Here is a 23,250-nt window from a genome sequence, read left to right as displayed (position 1 = left end):
GCCAAACCCCATTGAGTGGCAGAGCCTGTTAGCTTAGACTGAGTGGCTATGACTGTCAAGATCCTGAATGTGGCAGGAGCCAATCCTCTGTAGAGCTGTGTAGAGCTTTTATGGGTTCTGTGTTTGTTTTTATGAGTTGTTGAACTGGTCTAATATAATTCTGAAACAGAGATGCTAATTTCATTAATGAATACAGAACATTTTCTGAACTGGATCCAAAAAGTAGCCACTGAAAGATCTGTTAGATTTGTTTAGGCTTTAAGTTTGCCTGTGAATCAACCACATTTGCTGAAACCTGTTTCCTGAGTGTTATTATTGATGGTGATTTAAAGGATTGCTAAATGAAGCGAAACTGGAACACTAAACTGCTGAGAAGCTCAGTGAAGCTTTTTATGTCCATGTCTTCACACGCCTTTTATCGAATCTTTACATTTGGTGAACATTAAACTCTTTGGGGAGGGATAGGGGGCAGTCAGCTCTTGCTTGGAGGCACTTTAATTTCCTGTCTACATGTCATGTTCCCATTATATGGAGTGGAAACCCAGCCAATTCAGCTAATGGACTCTGCAGGGGGATTCAGATGTCTCTTTCAAAATGAGTCAAATAGCTGAACAGTTTCCAGTGAGATTGAACATAAGCATTCAATGTTTCAGGATACAGAAGCAAAAGGCTGGCACATATTGTGTGGGGTATATGGGAGATCTGTGCCCCTCTGGAGAAGCAGCTGGGGCTCAGGCAGGGTGCCTTACAGCACCACAGGTGGCAGCTAAGCAATTGAACCAAGCCCCTCCATTTAGATGCCTATATATACATATATCTGTGATCTGGAGCTGAATCCCACACCTGAGGTTTGATTGTTCAGAAATTTTAAATCATTATGTTCATTTGCCAAACAAAAGTAGCCAGAATCTCCCATGAAAAATAATATTTTTTCTTAACATAGTTTCAGGTTTTGCTTTTTACCATGTTCTTACAACCAGATGAAGTACAGAAATGTTATTGTAAGATTTAGAAATCCAGATATTTAGGCACATGTCTTTACTCCATCATCATGAACCGGCCTTTGGTAGGGAACTGTAGACAAATCCACACAACTTCATCACCACATCCTGAAAGAAACCCTTCTAACCTTTCCTTGAATTTGTAATTGTGAAGATGAGGAGATTTAGCACAGCAGCTTTTCTGTCTCTAGTTTTTAGAATGCTGTGGTCACTCTGAAGTTTGGAGGTCATGTGGCTACTCATGCTATAGTGGCAGTTTCCTTTTCACCTGAGCCTTGTCAGCACCTTCTACTTGAGAAATCAAATGCAACTGAAATAATAAAGCATGAAGATAAATTTATTTTTTATGAGACTTCGCAGTTATTTAAGGGATGAATTTGGTTTGACAACTTTACAGTTCATGCAGCTGTTGCCCATGCAGGTCCACACAGGACTCCTACAAGTACAGGGACTGTCAGCAGGAATGGCTGAATGGTAGGGGCATGGGCATGGGTCCAGTCTCACCTCTGACAGCATAAATAGGCACTACCAGGGTAGTTTATCTTCAGTTTCTTTTGCCATCCCACATTGCCTCTCTGTCACTGACTTCTAGCCTATTTCTCATCTCAAATTTGTCTCATGACCCATTACTATAAAATATCAGTCTAATGAGTCTAAACTTTTGAAACAAATTTAACTTCTACAGTCAGAAACGTGCAGATAGATAAGGCAGGCTGGGTGGCTTACACTTCCCAGCCACAAAAAGAGGTGTTATTAAATCATCATAACTAGGAAGGAAATGTACACTTCAGAGTTGAGCAATACACCTGGTGAATAAACTAGAGGATCAAAATAATAAACTATGAGTCTTTCTGCAAATGCAAAAATAATCAAGCACATAAAAACAAGGATAATAAGGCATAAGTGCTTGTTGCATAAAGGTGCTGTGCCTTTTTTTACATATCTGACAAACCAAATATATTATACTACACTAATGATCTGGGAAAAACAATACATTAATTGCCTCCTGAAATTATTCTGAAATACAGAAAGGCCAAGAACTGTGCTAAATAAAAATGCTTTTTTTCTACAGAGTGCCTTGATAATTAAAGGACAATATTCAAGCATGTAATTTTAATATTAAGCTTCAGTAGCACCACAGTGTGTACTATTCTGTTTGGGGAATGGCATTCTTCCAAAATGTGTGATCATCTGAAAGGTTAACTCATCTTTTGTAATTTCATTTGTCAAGTCTGCATCTCAGTCAGGAAATCAGCTCAGTTGTGAAAGAACTGCCAAGTGTGTTCAAGATGAATTACATATTAATGGAGTTCCCTGCATTGGACTAACTGCCCGTGCCCTGGGACTGTACAGAGATCCCAGCCGTCACGAAAAGGCAGGCTCGCTGAGTTGATGGTCCTTCTCAGGGTGGTGTGCCTGTTGTGATCCCAGTTTATTACTCATTTTTATTTCCCCAGGTCTGTCACGGCCCCTAGTGGCTCAGAGACACCCAGACACCGCCGTGGGCCCGGCAGCAGCAGCCCGGAGAAGGGTGAAGCGCTGCAGGGCAAACTGTGGGCACGGGTGAAGTGATGGGGCCTGGGAAGTCTGGGCGTGTTCAACAGCTCTGTGAGCCAAAACAAGTTCCAGCAAATCCCATCATATATTTCTTGCAAGATTGGTCATGCTTATAATTTTCAATAAAAATATTTTTGTTGATTGAAAGGAAAAATGTTTTGATTTTGTATTTGATGTAACATTCATATTGTGTTTTTATTAAAAGAATCTATGTATCATAACATTTTGAAGAGGCAGATGATTTAATTTAAACACTGAAAGTATGACACACTAAGTAATTAATTTTTAGAATTGCTTTCTGTTTTATAGGTTATCTTGTCTGACAATCTGAGTGAAAGCTTTTCTTCTTGTCCATGGAATTGTTCTTGTTGGCCAGAATTTACATCACAGCTTTCCCAATGTTTAGTTGGGCTTTCATTGGCAAAAAGTTCATTCTATGGGCCCTGCAAACTAAATCATGAATATTATCAGTCCTCTAGAAAACAAAAAGTCCTCTGGCATTCCAGGAGAAATGTGTTTATGTCATTCTAGTCATGGCATCCTTAGCTTTTGGATTGTCTACCTAAATCCAAATTCCTGTAATTTACATGCTTGGTAAAAGCATTTTTGTTTTATCAGTTCCCCAAGAAGAAATGCATTTGCAAGTTCATATTTGTTTCATTGTTGGGAAATACCTGTTCATTACTAAGAGGAAAATACAAGATCTCAAGTACACCACACAATATTCTTGGTAATAACTGACTGTTTATCCATCACAACTAACCCATTTGCTCAGACCAGGAATTATTGAAACAGTGTTTCTACTGTGGTTTTGAAAATCCAGTGTAACTTTCAACTTCAAAACTATAATTCCTTGGTAGCCTTATATTATAGGGTTACCCAATACAGGAAAAAACACTTCTCTGGGTTTTATTAATTTTTTTCCTCTACCTTGTCTCTTTTATTGATTGCTCTCCATCCCAAACACCAACTGCGACTCCTTTTTAGAGTTGCTTATTCTGGGTCTGCATGAGAGTATTGAAATTTCTGTTTCAAACTGAGAGCATTGATTTTCTTCTCAGCCTGCAGTACTCAGACTAATACCTCTTGGCTAAGCTGAAACGGAGTTCTGAGACCAAGGGCAGGCATTGGGAGAGACCCTGGGGGAAGCTTAGCAGGGACAATAAGGTCCAATAGTGCCCTCTGGGCCCTGACACCTACTCTAACACCCATTTATTCTCTGAACAAGTCTGTCCATCACACCTAATAATGCTCATTTTAAAGTGATTTTTCTTTTTCCAAGTGAGATTATAATTTTTTTGATTACAATGTCATATTGTACATCCTTTGGACAGGTAAAATTTTGTAATAATGTCTGATAGGAACATTACCTCTGTTAAAAATAACTTACAAATCTGACTGCCATTTCCATACTTTTTCCAAACTGCTCTGAATCTGCATCGTAGTAGTGCAAATATTACATTGAAGATCCACTCTTTCACTGTGGGTGTCTCATTCAGAGACGCTTAGGCAGAATATTCTCACGTGCTTTCTCTCAAATCTCCTGAAGCACAGCAAGTGAACCTTGGAAGATAAGGGTGCTGAGAGCCATTGAGGAAATTCTCCTAGCATGTGATTGTTTTATTGAGAAGGGCTTTAGTGGTATTTCACCGACAAATGTCCTTCTGGGGTCACTTCCTCTCGTTTGCTGACTACTTCTTTAGGTATATCAACAAAATGGTGTAGAAAAATGGAAAGTAAGCATGTTAGTATAAAACAATCAAGGATTTAATGTGAATGCCAAAGTTTAACTTAAACACAGTGATAATTTTAAAATATTATTATCAAATAAAATCAACCTTTGCTTATCTTAAATTCCTGTAGAGATTTGCGGAGGAAATATTTAATAGGGGTATGTGGTATGTGAATGAGAGTCTCTGTGGCTGCATGAGGCACAAGGAGAAATGGTAGAGCAGGAGTGCAGGGAGTGATGCACTTGCAACAGATTATGACCAACCACAAAATGCAAGAAGGAATATAGGTAAGAATGGAGAATTGGCAACATCTGGGTGTTGGGCCAACTGTTCTAAATCCTTGGCACGAAGAAAGCCCCATGAAACACAGATCTATAGCTGTGTGGTACAACTCAGCTTGGCCCTGAGGTTTTCTCAAGAGAGAATATTAAGGATACCAGAGACTGCGAACCATTGTCACCATTCAGGATGAACCCAGACAAAGTGACAAGGGCTTGGTTGTCAGGGCACAGCCAGGACTGGCTGCTCCCTAAGAGCCAGGATCTCAGCCTGGTAACACAACCTATGAGTGAGGGAGCAGAATGTGCTCACAGCTGGCAGCTGTGGTCAACCAAGAGTCCAACTCATCAAACACATCTGAAGCAGGTCCAAGGTCAAGCTGGAAAATCAGTTCCTGGTCAGGGACAAGATAAGGATGAGGATCAGGATGAGGTCTGGTGGTCATAATGAGGGTCAGATACAGTCACTGATGACTGCACATGCCCACAGCGACAAAGCAGGATGGAGGTCAAGCCAGGAAGTCATTCTGCAGCTCTGGGTCCCAGCCAGTGGGATCTATGGCCAAGGACAGGCATGGCCATGGCTGAGCTGGGGACAAACATGACGTGTGACATAACTCAGACAGGCCCTGAAGCTGCAGGGTGGAGCTGTGCCAGGGTGTAGGAGGAGGACTGAGGTGAGGCTGGTCAGGGCCATTAAGGTCTATGAGTGCCCTCAGGGCCCTGACCTTGATACTTGGTGCCCCTTGTCCTCCTCACCATAAAGAACTTTCAAAACACACACATTTGTACTCATGAGTAGGAAAGATTGAGTATGCATGAAAGTGAACTCTATGGAGAATGACTGTTCCTAAAATAGGTCTTGTTTAAAGTGAAAAATTGCTGCCTTCCTCTCTGTGGTTGTGTACAGGGCTTTGCTACTTTTATTGTTATAGCTGTACTCCATTTCTTCATATTACAAGAAAACAACTGTGCTTGAATAATTTTATTTGAATCATTTCTCATTTCTCTCTCTCAATCTCTCTCAGAAGGACCTCTGGTTTTGCCACAGTTTTAGGGATGGTACTATTACCAGGCAACTGAAATTTTAAATGTCTTATTAGAAATTTTACAAGGTAGAGTTTGTTCCTGTATAAAAGAGAAACTTTCACAAACCCCTGACGGTTTCTCAAGCAGGCCCCTCACAGTGAGGGGACCAGAGAAATTAGAAGGGCGATTCCAGAGCCCTTGCAAGCTCCCAGACCTCCAGCCTGGAGCTCCATCCAGCATTTTACCTTGTACTGTGGGACACAAGACAAGGCCCTTTTGACTTTCTGTTTTCCTTTCCTGGTATATGGACCTCTTGGCTAATGAGCAAATTAATTATTAAAGAAGCATCAGCATGCTTTCATGCTTTTCAGAACCTCTTCAAAGCATTCATGACAGTAGCATAAAAAGTTGTTTTAGAAACAGGACAGCAAGATATGATTTTACTTTTTTTTTTTCATTGAGGATTTATGTCTGTCATGACTCACAGACCACTGTTCTGTTATGAAAGAGATGAGCCCTGCAGGCAAAACACAGACCAGGTGAGCAAAGCCAGCATGTTCAAACATAACACTTCTACTGTACATTTACTCAGGAAAAGAGTAAACTTACTCCAGTGCTGGGACAGGAGGGACAGGAGGGTTTTTGCTTGTATGTTTTTCTATTACAGGCAGACATAAAATGCTTAAACTGGCAGCTGAACCCTGTGACAGTCTGACTGTGCTAGATTGGGACTTTATTTTGTATGTCACAGTAATGTGTCATAACTGTGGGAAACATGAGCCATCACCCAAAGCACATCCTTCAGGGTGGATCAGCAACTCCTGCAAACAGCTTTTTATCAGGTAGTTTCGGACAAAACTATTTTTGTTTCAAGAATAAAACTTTCAGTTTTATTTATGAATACTTATTCATCTGCACAGCAATAAACCCCTAGAAAAAAACATTGCATTCAAAGCTGTACCTGGGTGAAGAGATCTCCTTGGGGCATATTTAAGCGAGATTTTTCCATTCCCTCCTGAAATTAGTAACTTCATGGATTTTAAAGGGAAACCAAACATTTCTATGATCATAGGTTTCCCTGATCTCAGGGAAGAGGGAAAATATCTTTCAGTGATACAGTCAACATATGTATGGCAAAAGTGGAGCTAATTAAGAGACACTCCCTTTTCCCTTGGCTTTCTGGAATTCCAAACCCTCATCAGAGACAGCAATTATTTTGGGAGTCTTTCACTGTTCCCCTCATCAAGGTGTTTACTTCCGTCTTATGCCATTGCATAAATATGTTTGTAATTTTCTCTTCCTGATGTGGCACAATAATTCCACAGCCTGTTTTTGTTTTGAATTCCGTGTGCTGATGAAGGGCTAAAGCTCACTCAGCAAATTGTTTCTGACCGCTGAACAACTGCAGAGCTATGCAGACCTTCCCGTTGGGAGGGGTTAAAAATTGGTCAACGTAAAGATAGTGTAATATAAATCTGCAGGTTGCTTAAATCCAGTTTGTTGAGAGATATGTGCCTCTTACAGACACCAGCCTTACACCATGCCGTGTAGGACAACAAACCACTGTTTGTGGTTTTCCCTGTGACTTTCTGCCAACGCCTTTGCATAGTTCAAGGCTCTGAGCCAAGGCCATTAAGACTGACTACAGCTGTATTATGAAGGGTCAAAGCGATGTCAGAGCTTAAACCCAGCACTTTAAACATGAGCTCCACTCTATGCCTTTCAACTGTTTTGATTTTTCCAAATTTCTCAGTTTTTCCCTGTACCGAATGAGCAAATAAATTATTAATAGCCTTGGCACAGAATTCTTCCTCCTGATTCCAGCTCCAGAGTACTCATTCCAGCTCTGGGGTCCTCAGGACAAGAAAGACATGGAGCTGTTGGAATAAGTCCAGAGGAGGCCATGAAAGATGACCAGAGTGACAGTGCACCTCTCCTATGAAGACAGGCTGAGAGAGCTGTTTAGGCTGGAAAGAGAAGGCTTCAGGGAGACCTTATAATAGCTTTCCAGTATGTAAAAAGGGGCTTATGACACCAAGCTGGGTGATGTGGCTGACACACTTCAGGGATGGGATGCCATCCAGAGGGAGCTGGACAAGCTTGAGAACTGGGCCTGTGGGACTTTCATGAGGTTTAAATGCACCAAGTGTAAGGTGCTCCATATAGGTCTGGACAACTCCTGATGAAACAGAAGGAGAGCAGCCCTGCTGAGAAGGACTTGGGGGTGCTGGAGGATGAGAGGCTGGCCATGAGCTGTCAGTGTGCTCCCACAGCCCAGAGAGCCAAACGTGGCCTGGGCTGCATCCAGTGGTGGGCAGCAGGGCCAGGGAGGGGATTCTGCCCCTCTGCTCTGCTCAGAGCCCACCTGCAGGGCTGCACCAGCACAGGGGCCCAGCACGGGGAGGACTGGGACCTGCTGGAGTTGGTACAGAGGAGGGACACTGGGATGATCAGTGGGAGGGAGAGCCTCTCCTGTGAAGAAAGGCTGAGAGAATTTGGATTGTTCAGTCTGGAAAAGAGGAAGCTTTGGGTGACCTCGCTGTAGCCTTCCAGTACCTGGTGGGGGCCTACAAGAAAGCTGGAGAGGGACTTTTCACAAGAGCAGGTAGTGATAAAATAAGGGTGAATGCATTCATAGTAAAAGAGGGCAGATTTAAATTAGACATTTGGAAGAAATTTTTCACTGTCAGCACGGTGAGGCACGAGAACCGGCTGCCCAGAGAAGCTGTGGATGCCCAGTCCCTGCAAGTGTCCGAGGCCAGGGTGGATGGGGCTTTGAACAACCTGGTGTAGCGAACTGTGCCCCTGCCCACGGCAGAGAGGCTGCAACTGGATACTCTTTAAGGTGTTTTCCAAGCAAATCCATTCTATGATTTCGTGATTCCCCCACACTGCTGCGGACAAACTTTATGCCAGCACTAAGCACATACCCCTTTTCTATTAAGGCTTAAGGCTTTTTTTTTTTCCCCCCTTTCCGTTTCACAATCTCTATCAGTAACTTGCAGTAATTTCCTTGCTCTGGCACGAACTCCTTCTTTGGGTTCCACGCTTCCCACCCTGGCGGAGGCCGGGCCAGGGCGGTGCCTGCCGGCGGCACCGCCCCGGGAGTGACGCGCTCCGGCTGCGCCCGGCCCGGCGTGCGCGACCCACGCGGGCGGAGGGGCAGCATGGGCCGGTCTGGCAGCGGCGGGGCCGCGGCGGCCGCCATGGACCCCGTGCGCAGCTTCGAGCGCTGGAAGAAGAAATACACCCGGCGGACGAAGAGGCTGCGGCTGCAGCGCAAGGAGAGGAAGCGGCCCGAGTGGCAGGTGGAGCGGGAGAACATCGGCCGCCTGGTGCAGCGCTACCCCGAGGTACGGCCGGGCCGGGAGCCAGGGGCTGTGCGGGGCGGTCTGTGAAACAGCGGCTCCTTCCTCATGTGGCGTGTGTGTGGACAGAACCGGGAGGAGGAGGAGGGATGGTGTCTGTAGGTCCATGGTCGCAGGGCAGTTGGAGGTGCCCGTAGGTAGGAGGTGTGCTGGGTGGCCCTGCTCTGCGGTGGGCAGCGGGCTCTCACTGTCACGAGGTCGGGATGGAGCTCTGTTCTTATCCCCAGGCAGAGGAGCAGGGACCGGCAGCCGCAGTTCAGGGGCTTTGGTGGAGCTGACTGGACGGGCTGTGGAGCCGGGGCAGTGGGACCCTCGAGCGGCGGAGTTTGTTGTTAAAAGGGCAGCGGGGAGGAGGAGGAGGCTGGAGCAGGTTGTAACCAGGGGCGCTTGGCCCTTCTCACCAGGCAACGTGGGTATCTCCGTGTTGGAGATAGCACACGTTTGTCTCCATAGAAGAAGCACGGCAGGCAAACCATCAGTATGAATGAATGTGATGTTTGGCCTCAAGCCAGGAAATAGGTGTTTGAATGCGAGACCTGAAGTGAGTGGTGTTGGTTTTGTTTCTCAGAGCCCCTTGAATTCCTGCGGGAGATAGTCAGCTTTGGATAGTCAGCGATCACACTGATAGGAGAAAAGCGCTGTAATTGTGAATAACGGGTTAGATGTGTGCTGCCTGTGGCGCTGCTCTGCCTCCTGCCAGCTTTTGCTGAGTTTGCAGGGCAGTTGTGCTTGGTTATGCTGCACTCGGCACAGCGGGCGGTAATGACTTTTTGGTGGTTGTGACTTGATTGAGCGGAAAGTAATGACAAGAGATACAGAAGAAACACATCTGTTACCATAAAGAGGTCATGTTAACTCTATTAGTTAAAATTCAGCAAGTTAGTATTCTTGAGCTTCACTGGATCATTTGCTTTGCTATTTGAAAACAAATGGCATGTTCCTCTACTCCTAGCCTTGGCTATGTGAATGCCTATGGATGTTTCTGTGTCACTAAAGTGACTGCTGCATGTGCATCTGTTTCTGGGCATGGGTGATAGTTCTGCTTCATTGTGCAGCTTGGGGCAGCATAGGTTGGGTTTGGATATTGGAAGGTTGTGTTTGTGTGTGTTTTTGGGGTGTTGAAGAAAAGAGGCTGGTAATGTTCAAGCCTGTTTTCATCAGAATTAAGAAAGAGTAAATGTGTGCTTGTGTTAGGATAGTTCTGGGGTCTCTTGGTCTCGCCTCTGCTGGGGCTTTGCTGTTCTTTTGCTCCAGAATTCTCTTGCCTGTGAACTTCTAACTTTCTGTCTTCAGTCCTTCAGATAGTCTTTTCTGGTCCCTGATAAGGTTTTCCACTGGGTCTCCAGTGTTCCTTCCACATTACCCTGGATCTGGTTAAAGTAGGCATGAGAGTTGTGAAGAAGTGCCATGTGCTTGGATCATCAGCGGTCTGCAGAGAGTTCTGCATGATGCAAATCCCTTAGGGACAAGGGAAGCAGGATGCTTTTGGGTGAGCTCCTCTGTGAAGAACAGTGGCTGGGGTCTCTGGTGCACAGGCTGTGTGTGGGTTAGATTTATATGTGCGTGGAATAGTGGTAGAATGGTTGGTGGATGCAAGATGATCCAGCTTGACCTCCTGTCCATGATTTCATGTGTGAGAATGACTGCAGTGGATAAACAAGACAAAATTAATAATGAAGACTCAGCCACTATACTTTGTTACTGGATTTTTTTTTCCATTTGTTGACATGTGATGGCAAGCGTGTGGCAGCATAGATGGAAAATGTGAAATTTAGTTTCAGTGTGTCCATATCATGGGACCATTTTCTGTGTTATATATTCATAGATGAGTTGCTTTCTGTTGATTCAGTGACTTTGTTGCTTGTCAGGCCATTGATGGACCTGGTCTTTTCCACACAGTTGTGCTTGTGAAAAGCATTAACAGCCTAGCTTTTTGTGAAAAATCCTTTGTAGTCTGCGTGGTGTCAAATTAGTCAAGTTAGATTAGAATAGCTGAATATTTGAAATATTTGAAATGAGCTGGCTGCTCTCATATGGAGGTGATTGGAGAGAGCTCATGGTTACAGCTTCCCAGCAGATGAGCAGAGGTAGTAACTTTGGACAAGGAAACAAACTAAAAACGTAGAAGTTGGTGGTGTTTTCCACTGGTGTATGTAGATGTGGAATAGGATTATCAGAAGATCTACCTTAGACTCAGTCCTTATGCCTTCCATTTGGGCATGACTTGAACATATATCAGTACCTTCAGAGTTCAAGGGTACTACAGCATAACATTATTCAGCTCCTGGAAATATGCAGGGCAGAGAAATAATACAAGAAGCTTTGTGATGTGGCCTTTCCCAACATCCCTTGCTCTTTTAATACTGTTCTCACTTTTTTTTCCTTGAACATCCTTGAAGGATGCTAGGCTTATGCTTGTAATGATTTTTAAATTGATTTGCAGAAGTTGAGGGTAGAAGAGTGAAACAATATTTGTCTTCTTTTTTGATTAATACATCTGTTCTTACTGAGTCATCTAAAGTTAAAAAGAAATTGACTACTGAAATACTTTAATTATTTAGAGCAATTTCAGATTGCTGCAATAGCCTATTTAATGTATCACAAACCTGTTAAAATCTATCCCTTTAGCTGCACATAATCGATTGCATGAATTCTTTTTTCATGTTAGTAAAATGCTTTTCCCTCCTGTAGGCCTACTGTTCTTCTATGCAGAGTCTCTTGACTGAAATGAACCAGAAGCTGTATACATCACTGAGTTGTAAATATTTCGTATGCAAAATAGTAAGATTGGGAATTACCAACTGAATTTGGAAGTACTTGTCAAGAATTCCAATTTATGAAAGTCAAAAAAAGACCTTTTTTATGGTGATTCTGGTAGGATTTTTTCCCTCCTCCAAAATGATGTTTGGCAAAAGTTTAGTTGCTCTGTTAGGACACAGTGAAAGCTTGAAATCTATCTTGCTAGTGCTCTGCCTTGAAATGTGTCAAAACCGGGTTTTATTAAGAGCATTATAACTTTTTACCTGTTTTTACCTTTTATTTATAGAGATTAAATTCATGTGTTAAGTTACTTGTCTTGATTTTACTGGAGAGACCTAGGCTATTGTGTGCTGTTGTGATTTAGATGCTTTAAACAGCTACAACCTCTCAGTTTTCTGTAACAGGCAGAGCCTGTAAAAGGCTTGGTACTTCAAGGAGATACAAGGCTGATCTGACAGCTCAGTAGCTCTTTATCTGAAACCTTTTCTGGAATTGCTAACACAAGATGTCAGGAGGGTCTGAAGACTATTTTGCTTGGTCCCTGACTTGGGAGACTTCTCTTCAGCACTTTGTTAGAGATAAACAATACCTATTAGAAATGCATGTGTTGTAAGCTCCAAGTTTGACATTTAGAAATCTCAGTTCATGGATTTTAGTCAGCATGCATTCAAAGCTGTGTAGTCTGGCTTCTTTTTCAGGCTTTATTAATTCAGTTGTCTCTATTTTTTCTTGAGTTTTGTGGTTTTTTTTTGTCCTGCTACTATTAGTTGTGAAATTTGCCAGTGAGAGCTGTTCACATCTGCTAGAACAGCCTTGAAAATACTGCATTTTTTCCAACAGCTCTACTTGTCACCTCATCTTTGTAAATCATTGAGCAAACTCATGGACTCAAACACTTTTTAGTGGGGGCTCTGTGTGTGTGTGTGTGTAAGTAGCAGCTCTCACATATGGGTGCATACAGAGAATTAGTTAGTAGGTGCCAGGACAACCAACTACTTTTTTAGTATTTTTTTTAACCCTGTAGGACAGGTCTAAAAAATTAAGTACACAGAGTGCTAGAGGCTGGTGAATCTGGTGAGCTTCAGCACATAAGTGAACTCTTGTCAGTCAGGTAGATGTGATATTGCTGCAGCTCTGAGTACCCAAATACATGCTGCAGTGAGGATGAGATATAATCTCAAGCAAATCCCTGCTGGGATCTGAAAAGGACATCTGGGCTCTAGTAAGGTGTAGACCAGGCACCTCCTGAGTCTTCAGTCTAAATTTCTCAATGATTTCATGATGTCTGAGCTTTAAATTATGCTATTAGCCTGCATTATTCAAGTATATAATTACTTACTGAATAGTTTATGGTAAATCTGTGGTTTAGATTAGGTCAAACTAGTATAGATTGCCTGACTAGCTAACTTGAATCAGGTCATACTGAACAATATATTAATGTTAACACTAACTTGTAGAATGCTATTCAGTTCCTTTCTTATGGTTGAATTGTAAGCATTGATTAAAATTATTTTGTTTCAGATAAATCCAAGTGAAATCCAAAGATTTTCAGATTTTCCATTGTCAAAGAAAACCCTAAAAGGTGAGTATAGAACTTTTCTTTAGAAAAATAAGTAAAAGACATAGTTTATCTGCATCTGAACATTTCTTTTCTTTAAACTAAGTTTTAGGTAAGTATTGCCATGCACAGCATTTTCTAAGCAGAGCAATGCAGTTGTGGACCAGACAAAATTGAATAGCTATTTTTCTTTCTTCATTTTTTTTGTTCCTCTTCCCCTCCCACCCTCTCTCTTCCCACCCTGCAAACACCAGGACTGCAGGAATCTCAGTATCGTGTGGTAACAGAGATTCAGAGGCAGACCATAGGTTTGGCTTTACAAGGGAAGGATGTACTTGGAGCTGCAAAGACTGGATCGGGCAAAACGTTGGCTTTTATTGTTCCAGTAAGTGATTTACATCCTTCTGTTTCTACTCAAACCACGTTATCTCTGAAATACTGATGTCAGTCAGTTTACATTGATAGATCCTGAGAGAAAAGGAGAAAAATTAAAATCCAACTGATCTGTTTCAGGAAAGCCAAAATACTTAGGAATTGAATAAAGCTGCTTGAGCTTCTGAAAGAAGTGTATTTTTTGTGCCAGGAATATTCTGCGATTTAAAGGTTTCATTTTGATCCTTACATTAGTAGACCCTGTGCGATTTAGAAGGTGCTTTATTTTTCTCTCAAGGATGTTTTCCTAGTGCAACTCTAGTTGTCCAATTTTTCTGGCATTTGAAAACTAGCTGTTTGAAACAGAATGGTGGATTTTCAGTTCCTTAGATTTTTTAATGACTGGTTTTCACTCATTTAAAATGTTACAATTTGGATCTTACATAACAAAGTTAACCTTAGTGATTGTGGACTTCCTGTCAACTCCTTGGAAATCACTTCTTGAGGCAAGCAGAAAAGTGGGATGAAAATCCCTGTATTGGATGTTCATGTCTGACAGTTTTACTCAAAGCATCATGATCTGCATTTCATTTCTTCAGTTGAGACGTGTGCTTAAAGTGCACATATAAGCAGGTACAAACCCCAAAGGGGAGAATTTTTTTTCAATGGAGTTACTCTGTTGAACGTTACTTGCATTTTTGTAAGCTTAAATTTCTTTGGAGCCTATTACTGTGAGAACAGTAGTAGGTGCTTTGAATACCCTCTCTAGTAAAGAAGACTTATGCTGCTTTAAAAAAAAAATCTTATTAGTAGAGAATAAAAAAAATGTAAATGGTTTCACCAGTCTTGTGAATTTAAGAAACAAGTGAGATTACTATTTAGTATAAGAGTAGATGTACTTAGTTTTACAAACCTTATTTTAAAACAGTTTTAGAGACGAGGGCTAAGAGAGGAGCTGAAGAGGTGAGGAGTGGAAAAAAATTCATTGTGCAAGTATGCTTACCAGCTCTCTGTATTTCAGAAGGCTTCAGATATTCATACCTTAAAGTCCTTGTGTTAGGATTAGCTGACTGATAGAGTGTTTCTGCAGCATCAATTCATAAGAGGGGGAATAATCCTCCAACTTTAGTTGGAACGTTCTGTATGTAATGTGTGGATAGACTGCTTCAAGTCTATAAGCCAGAATTAAAGCTTCAATAATTAGTGTTCTTCCAGGTGCTCACTGTACCCCTGGTTCCCACAAAACCTTATGAGTAGAGAAATTTCTCATGTTTTTCTGTACTGATTCCTATTATCATATAAATGGCATAATTTAGCAGAGTAGGATTAATTGTGCAGTGAAGTGTTTATGATTTTCCACTCATTGCTGTCTGTCTTAGGTTGGTACTGGAGAATTTTGCTTAACAGCAAGTGTAATTACCATTAGTTAGAATTTATATATCATCAACCATGTAAAGTGTGCACTGATGTTTCTTCGTATCATTATTTTAATTAACGTGGCTTTGTCTATTTTTTTAAATTACACTTTGATACCAACTTATTGCACATTTTCCTTGTGAGATTTTTGTGGTGATAACATGGTCACTTCTTTCAGGCTTTGGAGCTCCTCTATCGGCAGCAGTGGACTTCAGCTGATGGCCTGGGGGTGCTGATCATCTCACCTACCCGGGAGCTGGCCTATCAAACCTTCAAGGTTCTGCGCAAAGTGGGGAAGAATCATGAGTTCTCAGCTGGCCTTATCATTGGAGGAAAAGTATGTGTCCCTCTCTTGGAGTTTGCTGTGTGGAAGCATAGTTGAGTGCTGTATTAAGTGCTAGTTAAGGAAGGAAACCCTGGACTTGGAAAGTCAAGGAGGAGAGTGGTTAATGGGAACCCATCAGTGACCCACTATTTTCTTGTGTGTATGCTGTGTCTTTTCTGAAGCTTTTTGAGGCATATTTAAAGTCTTTGCAGTGTCCATGGCTGGATGGACCTTCCTGCCAAGTCTTCCAGGACTATCCTCTTAATTTAGATTACTCTGAAATACCTTTTCCTCAGGCCAAAGATGTGAACATGCTGAAGAGAGGGTGGCATATCTTTGGGAAGAGGAAAGCTGCTCCTTGACTACTCCAAGAGCTGTTAATAGGTTAAACTGGCCTGTCTTTGGTACTGGACTTCTAGTCTGAGCAACTAGAGCTAAGATGGATTAACTCTATTTCAGGATCTGAAAGAGGAGTCTGAAAGAATCCACCACATAAATATGCTGATTTGCACTCCAGGACGGCTTTTACAACACATGGATGAAACATCATATTTCTATGCATCTGATCTGCAAATGTTGAGTAAGTTTTTTAAGTACTTGAAAGTACTCAGGAATATATTGTAACAGCTCATAATTGTGTGCAGCACTTCTTTGCATAAAAAGTTTATTCTTGTCATGTTATGTAGATGAAATGACATTTAAACTTGCACGTGTTCAGATTAAATTAGAAAACAGCAAAATCCCTTTCTTGTGTGTACTTTATCTGAAGCAGTTGATGAGCATGCCATCCCTAGGATAAATAGAAGCAGGGGATTTAGTAAGGAACCCAAACCCCAATGTAGTGCCCCATATAATCTTTTAATTTGTCTTTACTAATGCTAAACTTACCTTTCTGGCTGTGGCTCTTGTGTCTTTCCTGTCATGATAATTGACTAGCTATGTAGGATATCCATTGCAGTGTGTGTATTTTGGACCAGTTCTAGAAAACATTTTCTTTGTGTTTTAAGACAGATTTCTGCTCCTTTTATTCTTTTGTTTGCATTGTTACCATTATTTGTTTTCATCTTTCCAGCCTGAACAAAAATCTTCAGTGTAATGAAAAGGTTTGCCTGCTTCTAAGAACTGCATAATCTTAGCCTAGTTTGAGGAACTTAAAAGCAATTAAGAAGCTAATGAAGCTGATAAAATGTGAAATTATGCTTGCTACACTTAGTACAATTCATGACAGACAAGAATTGCATTAAATGTAGGCTCTTTTAAGGCTTTGTCTCTGTGCTGCTTGGTTTATACCCTATATTTCAATGGTAAATTCAGCTTAGGTACAGGAGAGTGTTTTGCTCTGTCACAAATACTACAACATTGTTTTACATTCTGTGTTTTTATTTCAGTAAAAGGACAGGGGGTCTTTTTGCAAATTGCCAAACTCTTCACTTGAGATGCTGATCTTTTTCCTTCTGCATGTGAAACTGAGGGCTGTAGTGCTTAGATTATGGGAAATGCTATGATTTCTGTTGCAGGTGTTTTTAAAAACGTATTTTATGAAGTACAGGGATATCTAAAGAAATTGCTGTCATGTACAGTAGTTAATTTAATCTCTGCATTTTAAGTACAGATAGAATTTTGTGCTACATGGATTTAATGTAGATTTTTAAAAATAAATAAATCTGAATCCAGTTTTTTGTCAAATTTATCTTTCAATCCAGTTCTTGATGAAGCTGACAGAATTCTAGACATGGGGTTTGCTGATACAATGAATGCAATCATAGAAAATCTACCTAAGAAACGCCAGACCTTGCTTTTTTCTGCAACACAAACAAAATCTGTGAAGGATCTTGCACGGCTGAGTCTGAAAGATCCAGAATATGTTTGGGTTCATGAGAAAGCCAAATTCAGGTATGTTGGGATTTTTTTTTTCATCCTGGTGTGGGGTTAGATAGTGATCCTATTTAACTGCTGCTGTGACAGTTCCCTGAATCAGAGGTAGCATTGTGCGTCCATCACTGGATCGGTGTCTGATCCTGCTGTGTGCCTTCCTGAAAGCAAGAAATATCCACGGGGGACTAGTTCTGACTGAATCACTGCAGGGAGTCTGAACCTGTGCTTGTCTTGACTCCTCAGGCAGCTTCTCAGACTGGAAATTCTTTTCCTCAGGAGGAAACTGCAGAGTGGATTATAGCCAGTGTGCTGGGTCTAGCAGCACTCAGCTCTGAGTAACTCCTTTTCTGCTGTTCAGCATCCCTGCCTCCCGCACGTGGGTGCTTACTGTGCAAAACCACCACAGATAGTTTGTCTGTGTGCCACTTGTAAATCTGGCTTTCCAAGGATGTGCTTTCCTCTTGGGAAAGTGCAGAATGGCAGTCTTGCTTGTGTGTTCAGTATTAGGTGCCCAAAAGAAAGCATTTGCTGTTAGTTGACGTGCGGTAACTCCTGTGGCTTCCTGATGTGCTGTGTTTTCTATGCATGTTCAGGGCTCTGGCCCTGTGTGCACAAAATAGATTTGTCCTGCCTTACAGTTAGGAGTTGGATGGGAGGTCCTTGCTGGAAGGGAAGTATATGGTGTGCCATGCTCAAAAAGTGTAATGTATCACTAAATGAATGTTGCTTTTTGGCACATAATTTTCTTTTGAAATCCAAATGAAGAATGTTATTTTGCATTTCTGTGGGCTCGATCGAGTGTCAAATTACTTATGAGCATGGATGATTCTTTTTCTGCTCTTCTCTGAAATATGCACGTATTTCCATATCTGCAGGAGATGCAGGAGAAAGGTGAAGCACAGAGATAAAAATGGTTTTCCTGGGAGCAAACAAGAAATCATCAGGAAAATGCATGGCAGAGCCATGCAATTGAATCTTGAAGAAGTTTTTACTATTTGATTTGATTATCTTTGTATTGTACTTCAAATACCTTTTTAAAATCAGTAATACTATCAAAGGCATCTTAAATAAACATGATTGCCAGAAAAACAAGTATGGCTAATACCTTCTTATCAGAAGAGAATGTACAAGCCTTGTATGCAGTCTTCATTTTGGCGACCATCTATTTCACAGATCTCTCATGTTCAGTGAAGTCTATTTTAAAGTACATTTAATTTTTTTAAATATTTAGGAGAATGCAATTAGATAACAAACCAAATTAAAAGAAAAGTAAGTATTAATTTGTTTGAGTTCACTGCTTTAGGTTATTGCCTTATAAAAGCAATTTCCTCTGAAAGACGTAGAAAGCAAAAAGTGCTATGGCGTAATTCAAATTAAATAGCAGAATAAAAACTGGAGGAGTCTCTTCTAATTTCATCCTCCCAAGTGACCACCTTAGAAAGGTAATTTTGAATACCCACAGTCTGTTTAGGGTGAAGTCAAGGGAGATGAGCATTTAGATGTGTTTCAAGGGCAAATATCCCAAATAATTTTTCTTGGTTTTTTTTTTTTTTTATTTCTGCTTTTAAGAACAGAAATGTGAGTTCAGATGACAATTCAGAGCTTTAGAAAGTCACTTTGCATCTCAGTGTAATCAGTAAAAGTACATCAATGCTCTCTTTTTGTGCGTGATTAGACTCTGCTTTGACATTGCCTTAAGCACAAATGATGCTTTAATAGGACTAATAGACAAAACTGCATTTTAAGTCAAGGCAATTTGAATGTCGCTGCTGAGACGTGGAAAGTTTGCCTTGCTGGAAGTAAATGAATTTAGAAGTAATGTCAAAAGTCATATTTCCTTCCCCACTGGCTTTTAATAAGGGAATTGATGTAGCTTTCAAATGAAGCTGATAAGACTTGTTTCTCAAAGTGGGAGAGCTTTCTAGCCTGATTCCTTTTCTCGTTTTTCTGAGTATGTATAAGACACTCTTGGCTTAAATGAAAGGTGAGACATTTCTATGATTTATCTAAATGAACTTTTTTGATATTTTTTTTTTCTCCTTCTTTAGTACCCCAGCAACTTTGGATCAGAACTATGTTGTCTGTGAGCTTCAGCAAAAAGTAAACATGTTATACTCTTTCCTGAGAACTCATTTGAAAAAGAAGAGCATTGTGTTTTTTGCAAGCTGTAAAGAGGTATGTTTTTTCTCTCCCTCCTTCTGCCCCAGAATTTAAAAACTGATAAATGAAGATATTCATATAGGTATCAATGCATCAGAGAGGTGAGACTGTGGGCTAATTTGCTACAGGAAATTGGAGGAACAAAACATCACCTACTGCTGTGTGTCATTCAGGACCTGGCTTCAAGGCAATTCAGTGACCCAGGCTCAGTGCAGGAAGGTTCTGGAGACCTGAGTGTTCTCAGCCATTTTTGTGGTCTGCTATTCAAAATGAACGCTAAAAGTTAATGTCAGTAAGGCCCAGCTATTTCAGTTCTGTCTTTTGACATGTTTCATAGTTAGATTACACAGTATTTCAGTAATTGTGCTTGCTTTCCTTATAAGCTTTTAAATGGGCCTGTTTGAGAAGGTGTGATTGTGAAATAGTACTGGCAAAGGTTTTTCTTACATAGCAAGTAATCCTTCAAATACCTGCTTGTATAAGTATCCTGGGACCATTCTGTTGAAGTTATTTGCATGTGTTTGTTTGGCACAGGTATTTGTACCTGTAACTACTGCATGTACCAAGTATTTTACAGTGCAGGTATTGCTTACTAATGTAATACAAGGCTAGTATTTTACAATAATAGACCATTTTACAACGGCCTAGGTAAATATTCATTGCAGTTCTTTCCCCTCTGCAAGAGGTGGTGATATTTTTGTTGTTCTGCAGTTGACTGTTGGCACTGAAGTGGTTGGCTTAGTTGTACAGAAATTTCTGGAGCTGCAGCTGTTCAGCAAAATACACAATTTATCTAACTACTTTCTTAAAAAGATGCTAGGTAGCTGCCTGCTGTAAAACAGTGCTGCATCAAGGGTACTGTAGGTAAGAGTAAACAGGCTGATTTTATAAGAGAACATGTTGAAACTTGAAATAGTAAACAGACTGTAGACTGATTTAAGTTGCAAGTATAAAACACAGCACCCCTCTAGTACTGTCTAAAAGAAGTGCTTCTCATGGACTTTGGTCCTTTGCACACAGCCTAAGTACTCGTGTCCCAGGTTGTTCTTGCTGTTACCTACTCTGGTTTCCTTTAGGAAATGCCATCAAAAGGCCTGGCAGTCTTTTGCCACAATTGCTTTCATCTTTTAGTACCTGGTTGTGTAACAAGATCTCAACATCTTTTTTCTCTGATGTGGAGAAAAGTTTATTTAATTTGATGTACAGTTTCAGTTGCTATATACACTGTATATGATCTTAACTTGTTTAACAGTGCATGGTAATTCTTTTTCCCTTGATTTGTTGGGTAGGTTCAGTATCTGTTCAGAGTGTTCTGTAAGCTTCAGCCTGGTCTTCCTGTCCTGGCACTCCATGGCAAGCAGCAGCAGATGAAGAGAATGGAAGTCTACACTTGCTTTGTTCGGAAAAAGGCAGCAGTGCTTTTCGCTACAGATATCGCAGCTCGTGGCCTGGGTAGGTACCCACAGGAGCAGCAGCTAAACCTGTTGAAGCTTTGTCAGACATTATACTCTGAAGACTGACCCAGTTTTTGAAAAATGAAGCAGTAGTTTGCTTAGGAGCTCAAAGTAGAGATGCTTCTTAGAGTTCTGCCTTTTCTTTACTGAAGCGGCCCACTTTGTCTGTTCTTGTATTTTCTTTTTATCCCAGAGAAACATGTGGTAGGTAAACAGTGGTGTATCAATGATGTATCTTTTTACTTGTAAAGCAAGATTCCAGCAGTTTTAAGTATTTCTGATATGCTTGTATCCTGTGGGTTATTTCAAAGTATATGAAAAATTGCTAACCTACTGATATGTGGAAATGGAAACCTGAAATTTTAATGTCTGATAGATGAGTGGCATTGTAGGACTGTATTGATAAGGAGACAGAAAAATAAATGAGGGTAAAATAATTTTTTTTCTTTTAGTTCTTGGAGGCATTTAAGTATAACACAAGACTTTTCAGGAGTCCAGTCATTCTTTGAGATAGCAAACTCTGTTGTCCAAAATGTGAGGTTTAGTCACTGTGTTACAAAAAGAAAGAAGGTGCTCTAAAAACTGAAGTCAGGAATGAAACCGGTACTCATACCTTCCTTACTGCTGAAATCTCACCAATGACTATCTAATTTGGGTATGGTTAGTTTGGTTTAGTGTGGATATAATTCTGGAATACTGTATAGCTGCAGATTTGGTTTCAGTGCAGAGCATGCTGCTGAGTGAAGTGCAGTAGTTGGAAAATGCTTATTATTAATACCATTCACAGTCAAGGCTGACTTTTGTGAGGCTTGGTCACCTCCTCTCATTTTTAAGAGGGGCTGTTGTATTTCTGTGACAGCTGAAGTGATGCAGTCTCACCACAGCTAACTTCAGACCCCAGTGGTGTAGCATATTAACAGTGAGGATTAAAAGTGGGTCAGATATTGTTATATAATTGTTAACCGTAGGGTGTTTTATCATCTGTGTGATACAAAACATGTCTGTTCTTGTCAAGTGTGAAATTATGTTCCATTCATTGCACTGTCATAATTTGGGAAATGAACACACAATTAATTTAACTTTCTTTGATGAAGAGAATGATTGTTTATGTATGCTAATGCACACAACATTTCAGAGGTTGTACCTAATGTCTTAAATGGGTCCAGGTGGTGGTTCTTACAGGAATTAATGCTCTTGCATAGGAGGATTTGAGTCCGGTGAAATTACTTGTTGTATTTTTTTCTTTACACAGATTTTCCAGCAGTGAATTGGGTCATTCAGTTTGATTGTCCAGAAGATGCAAACACGTATATCCACAGAGTGGGAAGAACAGCCAGGTTTGTTTTCACTTTTCATGAGTATTTTAATGTTTAAAACAAGATCTCTGTAGGGACAGATCACTGGCTAAAGACTCACTTGAACAAAATTAAGATATAAATTAGAAAGAAAAAGGCTGTTATCGCTAAGAGACCCTTTTGATTAGTTAGGAGTAATGATTTAACTTAATAATTTCTTAATGAGCTTCAGAGACTTGTTACAGCAGACAAAAATATCTCTGATTGTTCCATCTGATTAGGAACAATTATTGGAGGAAATAGAAAACCTTTTTCCCTTGGCAGGATTACCTCAAAGGATGAGTTGAGTGTGTGTGTGAGTGGAAAAGCTTGTTTTGCTACTGACATTTACAGATAAATAGTGTTTTACACTGTGGATCCAATTTCTTTGTGAAGACTCTTCAAAAGAATGTAACTATTTCTTCCCTATTTTAACTTGGGAGGAAGGAATCAAATGTTAATTGCAGGTTAAATTTTTAATTTTCTAAGTCTTTTGTGGAATTATATACTTAAGCATCACTTTAGTTAAAATATTTCTGGCTAAGCTTTTATGATGGGAGTTACCCAGATACACTGTTGTAAATCAGGTCTTTCATCTCTAAAGTAGATTTTTAAGTGAAACAGAAGCTGTTACTGTATATAATTCAGGAGATCAAAAACCTCATGCAATTATCTGAAGGATGAAATGCAAGGCCTAGCATTATATCTTGTCTCTAATTTAATTTGTTTGTAGTAGAGCTTGCAATATAGGCAGTTGTCAAACCTAATGACAGAGCAGTTGCTTAGAGTAGGATTTCAACACTATAAGAATTTGAGATCTGATTCCTAGATCAGAAGGCTGGTAAATTTTGGTGACTGTACCATGCCAATGCACTTCTCACACTTTCAAAATGTAGATGTTTTAGCCATGTTTTCATTGTAATTGGTAACATTTCTGCTCCATGCTGTCCCTCTGCTCTCTATTTTCTGATCTTCTATGGTAGAAGGGAATGATAAATTTTTAAATTACTTTGAAAAAAAACTGTCAATG

General features: G+C 40.6%; 1 protein-coding gene across 1 annotated transcript in view; it reads left to right on the top strand.

The window, feature by feature from the left end:
• Positions 1-8,744: 8,744 nt before the first annotated feature.
• The window catches only part of DDX10 (DEAD-box helicase 10), a 152,242-nt gene continuing 137,736 nt past the window's right edge, over positions 8,745-23,250 (top strand). Inside the window, exons 1-9 of the mRNA XM_064717978.1 lie at positions 8,745-8,951; positions 13,248-13,308; positions 13,539-13,669; positions 15,251-15,409; positions 15,857-15,977; positions 17,101-17,290; positions 19,321-19,447; positions 20,722-20,884; positions 22,139-22,223. Of these exons, the coding sequence (XP_064574048.1) occupies positions 8,766-8,951; positions 13,248-13,308; positions 13,539-13,669; positions 15,251-15,409; positions 15,857-15,977; positions 17,101-17,290; positions 19,321-19,447; positions 20,722-20,884; positions 22,139-22,223 (1,223 nt within the window). The 5' untranslated portion in view covers positions 8,745-8,765. The remainder of the gene's footprint in view (positions 8,952-13,247; positions 13,309-13,538; positions 13,670-15,250; positions 15,410-15,856; positions 15,978-17,100; positions 17,291-19,320; positions 19,448-20,721; positions 20,885-22,138; positions 22,224-23,250) is intronic.

Source organism: Zonotrichia leucophrys, chromosome 1 (assembly GCF_028769735.1).
Source record: "Zonotrichia leucophrys gambelii isolate GWCS_2022_RI chromosome 1, RI_Zleu_2.0, whole genome shotgun sequence".
NCBI lineage: Eukaryota > Metazoa > Chordata > Aves > Passeriformes > Passerellidae > Zonotrichia > Zonotrichia leucophrys.
This window is presented reverse-complemented; position numbering and strand designations above follow the sequence as displayed.